Below are 5,867 nucleotides of genomic sequence, written 5' to 3' on the forward strand. Positions count from 1 at the left end.
TGATCTAGTGCACTTTAAAACTATCTTTTAAGAAATATGAAATATTTTGTACTAGTTATAAAAAATAGATTTTAAAATTACAGTATAGTAGTATAAAACATTCTAAAAATAAAAGCCAGTAACTAAAACTCAGTGAAACTAGTGATGCGTTTACTATATTTTTTTAGCGTTTTAAATAAAAGATTTATGAATTTTATGAGATATAGTTTAGATTGCCTCGACTAGCAGCTAAGCTTTCAGGGTTGTAGCTTTTGCTGAACCTTCGTACCTCGCGAGGCACGAAGGTCTTCGTATGTATTTCTACACCGTTAAACTTGCAAACGGCTCACTACGGCCATTAAAATTATTGATTTTGAGCCCCTTCGATCACTAGGCAAATAATATCAAAAAATTGCATAATTTATTTTCTATGTACTTCAAATACTCTAAATCAGGTTTAACAGTGCCGATCGACAATTCGAAAGTCGCAACATGGAAAACGACCTGGAAAGGCTCTGTGCTTCCAGAAGCATAGTAGCCTCACACTATATTCCGTGCTTCTCGAAGCATAGTAGCCTAGGTGTGAGGCTACTATGCTTCTGGAAGCACGGAGTCTTCCGTGCTTTTAGGTCGTTTTCCATGTTGCAACTTTCAAATCGTCGATCGGCTCCGTTAAACTTAATCTAGTGTATTTGAAGTATCTAGAAAATAAATTTTATAATTTTTCGATATCATTTGCCTAGTGACCGAAGGGGCTCAAAATCAATAATTTTAATGGTCGTAGTGAGCCATTTGCAAGTTTAATAGTGTAGAAATATTCAAATCACGTGAAATTTTGATAGAAAATTCTTTATACTATATAAAACAAGATCAATATCTTTGATCTAAAATTTTAATGTCATATTATCACGTTTTGTAAGATTTTTATTTTCAGCCGTTGATTTTGAGCCCCTTCGTTCACTAGGCAAATAATATCAAAAAATCACATAATTTATTTTCTAGGTATTTCAAATACTCTAGATCAAGTTTAACGGAGCAGATCGACGATTCAAAAGTCGCAACATGGAAAACGACCTGGAAGCACGGAAAGCTTCGTACTTCCAGAAGCATAGTAGCCTCACTCTCTCTCTCTCTCTCTCTCTCTCTCTATCTATATATATATATATATATATAGAGAGAGAGAGAGAGAGAGAGAGAGAGAGAGAGAGAGAGAGAGAGAGAATTGGGCTGAAATATTATTAATAGTATTTGAGATTTTTTACTATAAAGTTTTTTTAACTCTTTGATGAAAAATTATAGGATTAGAATGATAGTGATCCCCTAGGGTTTAGTGGTGATTACTTTAGGGTTGAGTGGGTGGTTAGTTGAATAATACGATGTAAAAGGTAGAATTGATTAAAGTGTAGATCTAACGGTTAAAAAATCGATAGTAAAAGAGTCAAAATACTATTAATTATATTCATGTTCAACTATATATATATATATATATATATATATATNTAACTATTTATAGGGAATAGATTTTTATATATAGTAGAGATTTAATAGATTGATTATAACGGTACTTTTTTATTTGAGATATTTTTAACAAATTAATCATAACCATTCATAGGGAATATATTATTTTATATTTAATAGATTGATCATAACCATTTATTTTTATTTGAGATATTTTTAACAAATTAATTATAATCATTCGTAGGGAATATTATTTTATTTCTTTTTGGATTCCGTCTGTCATTGTCGGAATTCCTATACGCTTTTATATATAGTATAGATATATATTGCAAATTAAACTCTTACCTATATAAATGACCATTTATGAAAATATTTTTCTTAATCGAAATGTTCAACCCTCTGCTGAATTGGATTACTCAATTCATGATTCGTATTGTAATTTGCATGAAAATATATGAAAATTGATCAACCTTGTTCATGAATTTCTTACCTCACTTTGGATTTTTGTATGTAGATCGAAATTAAGAGCATGAAAGTTGTACATTTTAGCCATATTCTAATTTTCTATATAGTTGTTATATATGGAAAAGAACTATCTGTTTTGTAGAGTATCTTACATATATAACATATTAATTTTTCTAGATTATATTCGATATTGCATGTGGCGTGAACAAGCGCACACAATTTAACCAATTAATTTATTCAACTAGCCTCTGTAGCTCTCGACACAACAACAAATATAATGAGCGAGCCAACATCAGCGCCGTTTAGCCACCAGAAAAAGAAATAGTTCTCTATTTGTAGTGAAAACGAAAGAATGGTCATATTAGATGTCCCAGAATTTACAATTCAAAGGTACAAGATCAAACATCATCACTTTAGTGACGTACCCCTCTTATACACTCGAATTAATTAACGTCGCAATCTTAATTGGTAAAGTGCTACGATAGTTATTCACACTATTAAATTGTAACTCGATCGGCAGCTTGACTGATTAGCTACTCTCAATCCCTGCTGATCAGTTCTTCAAATTAATGGCGATCACGGTTGCCGACGTACCGTCGGAAAGCACGCGAAGGGGTCGTCTTGCGGCAGTAGGTCGTTGGTGCGGATCGCAGTGAAGACCATCAGAGCTAGGGTGACAACGACCGATAAAATGGAGAGCACGAGCATGAGTGCATTTGCGACTTCCCCTTTGACCTCCTGGGCATACTCGGTGGCAGCGAGGGCGAGGGCAGTGAGAGGGAAAGAGTATGCCCACCACGCCACGCTGAACCGTCTCATGGATCTCTTGAATAGGGCCGGCCTCGACACCTGCAGTACGTGCATCCATGTTATGATCATATGTTACACGAATTTACAACCGGATCAAGTATATAAGAAGAGCATCCGGTGTAGTATTGACTGAACAGTGCTAATTATATGGAAGAAATAGCGCAACTAAATCTTGATTTCCAACAACTTTTTCTGTGAAACAACTAAAATTTTCAAGTCAAAATTTAAATTTTGAAACTTCAAATTATACTTCTATTTTAACTATAGGGACTAGAAAATTTAGAGTTTGTTGAAGACTAAATTAACCTGGCCCGTGCTATAAAATATAGCTAGAGCAGAAGGCAGAAGCAGATTCGCTAATATACGTAACAGCTGAAAAGGTAGCTAAAGAAAAGGAAAGGGTGGAAGGACATTGGTTTCCTAGTTGATGATGAATATGCACGCACTATGACGTGGTGGCGTGAGTGGCCATGCAACATATTTGTAGTGTTGTATCCAAGTAAGCGTTTTCTTACATAAGCCGAAGGTAGTTCTAATTGAGGAATATCTGTCGATTTTGCCGCTGAAGGAAAAGCGCTAAAAAACTGTCAGGAAAGTTAGAAAAGAATTGGATTATTCCAGGAATTTCGCATCCTATACTCTTATTCCTACAGCTAAACGAAAAAACTAACTTCCTTATTGAACACTCAACTAAAGCAAACTTGATATTTTAAAGAGTTTGAGCAGACTCTTAGCTAGGGCATTTTTTATTTATAATTGGAGTAGTAATTAATGAAGAATAAAATTGAATTGCATTGAAATGAAAATTAGAATGATGAATCATCAAAAAAATGCTTGGTCGTTACTAGATTGGAAATTGGAACAAAAATCTGGAATTTTGAGAGAGGGTTTTGGTTGAGAGAGGAGAGAGCGATGAAGGAAGAGGAGGGGGAGGTGTTTGTGAGAGAAAGTTTTGAGCGATTTACTTTGAAATAGGCAGCCAATCCGGAATTCAAAGTCTGATTGGATCACAAATTGACTGGGTTACTTTCATTCCAGAATGGAATGAAAATCGAAATTCAATTCCTGTAAAACAAACAATAACTATCAAAATTAATGAATCTCATTTCAATTCTATAGTCAAAATAGGTGAATCAAAAATCCCTTGAAAGCCCAGTATGCTTGATGTATTTTTTAGAAAAATCCATCCACTTTAATACTTCAGCGAGATCTAGATGACAAGAAAGTTCCAGAGATTCTTCTTTAGATACTTTAGAATGATAGTGAAAACTACCAACAAATTGAAGAGGCATATGTGGTATGCTTTCTGTATTATAATTGATATCGCTAATTTGAAAGTTTCTAAAATATCAAAACGGACATATCTAAACAATTTTTTTTTTTTCCAAAGAGAGAGACGGGTCTATCTGTTTTGTTTATTTTTAAAAATAAATCAAGATAAAAATATGAAATAATTAAACTTTAAATTTTGTATTTTTGATATCCCAACCATCAAGCCCTTTAACCAACGGCACAAAGGATGGTCAGTGAACAAAACATTTTTAAACTAGATTTGAATAGGTTTTGGAAGTAGCAGTGACAGTAAGGGACGAAGAAAAATCCTGTTTTTCTACTCAACGTACCTAGGATGTTAAACTCACTAATAATTTGTTGACCCGGAATAATACAAAAAAGAAAAAGAGGGAGAGTAAAGCAGCTAAAGGTAGAGCAAGGAATATTGTCATACCACGGAGGCAAATAGGAAGAGAGAAAGGAAGAAGAACATCTTGCAGGAGGTGTCGAAGGTGGAGGATATGGCGTCCCAGGCGAGGCTGGCCATGCTCGGTGCCGCGAAGAAGAGGAAGAAGACGGGCCGCAGCATTGCAGGCAGGGAGTTGCTGCCGAGAAAACGCTGGTAGAGCGTGACAAAGAGCACGAGGTAGTGCGCCATGCCGACCGCGAACATGCACACGGCGGTCTCCCTCCATCCCATCTGCGCCGCCGCGCGCGCGCCCACCAGGTTCGCGATCACCGTGATCTGGCTCGCCGGGTTCGCCACCATCGACAAAAATTTCTTCCCCTGCGTGAACCACTGCCCGTAGATTTTCACGTCGAGCGCGATGATCGGGAGCGAGAAGGCCAGCCAGAGGAAATGGTAGCAGCCGTCGCTGGGGCGGGGGAAAGAGCGGGGCGCAGACTGCAGGAGGAGCAGCCAGGAGATCCAGGGGGCGAAGAGGTAGTTCATGCCGACGTGGTGGGCAAGCTCGGCGCGCACGCAGCGGAAGCGGAGCGCGCAGCGGAAGGCGTAGAGGACGCAGAGGGTGGCGAGGGTGAGGAAGGAGAGAGACCAGAGGAGCGCGAAGGCGAAGGACGGCACCGCCCGGACGACGGGGCGGAGGGCGCGGGCGTCGGTGGTCGGCTCGCTAAGCGTCTTCCACAGCAGGGCCTGCCCGCACAGCGCGAGGCTGATGCGGAAGTACCCGGCGTGGAAGCGCGTCAGCACGTCGAGACGTGAGACGGCCTTCTTCGCTGCCGTCTTGTCCGGAATTGATCCGGCGTGCGCTGCGTCGGCATGCGCTGCGTCGGCGGCCGCGGCAGAAAGGATCTGGAGATGGATTTGGTGGGGTTTATTGTTGTCCTCCATGTATTTTTGCTGACTATGTAATTTAATTTGGTGGAGTGGGAAGAAGGGGCGGAGGGATGGCATTTATAAGGAGGTGTGTGTTGAGGGGGAAGATGGAGAATTAGTAGATGCCTGTCTGGATTCAGAAAAATTCTAGAATGCAACGGGTATATTAGTGACGTGGCGTAACAAACCAATCAAATTAATCCTTTTAAGAATATATGTCCCATCATGATTGTAAAAAAGTATTTTTATTGTACTTTTATTTGAAAAGAAAAAATGTGATTGGCTTGTTATTGATGACGTGGTGCAAGTGTGACAGTGTAGAATTCCTCCTGGATTCAAGTGTGAGGGAGGGAAAGAGGAGAGGAGAGATGTTGGGAGGCGGCTGCCACGTGACGCGTGACGTCGGATTTTCGTTGGCAATGGCTGCCTGCGGGCTACGGCTAAGGACCGGGAACGCGGGATGTTGCTCCTTGCTTGCTGCCCGTTTTAAGCTGCGGCGGGTGGGGCCCGGTCTTCATTTCCGTGGTGCCTCGAAGGCTAATATTCA

At 39.6% G+C, this 5,867-nt stretch overlaps 1 protein-coding gene across 2 annotated transcripts; it reads right to left on the reverse strand.

Moving 5' to 3' along the window:
* LOC109716184 (S-type anion channel SLAH1-like) lies at window positions 2,235-5,507 on the reverse strand. 2 transcript variants are annotated; one of them, XR_002217865.1, is made up of 3 exons: window positions 4,439-5,507; window positions 3,678-3,777; window positions 2,663-2,751 (listed from the first exon to the last, which is right to left on the reverse strand). XR_002217865.1 is itself a non-coding variant. In XM_020241514.1 (2 exons), the coding sequence occupies exons 1-2, from the start codon at window positions 5,396-5,398 to the stop codon at window positions 2,479-2,481; spliced, it is 1,233 nt and encodes a 410-aa protein (XP_020097103.1). In that variant the 5' UTR covers window positions 5,399-5,502; the 3' UTR covers window positions 2,235-2,478. The 2 variants fall into 2 exon arrangements, 1 of the variants encoding a protein (XP_020097103.1); XM_020241514.1 differs by lacking the exon at window positions 3,678-3,777 and having other exon boundaries at window positions 2,235-2,751; window positions 4,439-5,502.

The sequence above is a fragment of the Ananas comosus genome, linkage group 10 (assembly GCF_001540865.1).
Source record: "Ananas comosus cultivar F153 linkage group 10, ASM154086v1, whole genome shotgun sequence".
Taxonomy (NCBI): domain Eukaryota; kingdom Viridiplantae; phylum Streptophyta; class Magnoliopsida; order Poales; family Bromeliaceae; genus Ananas; species Ananas comosus.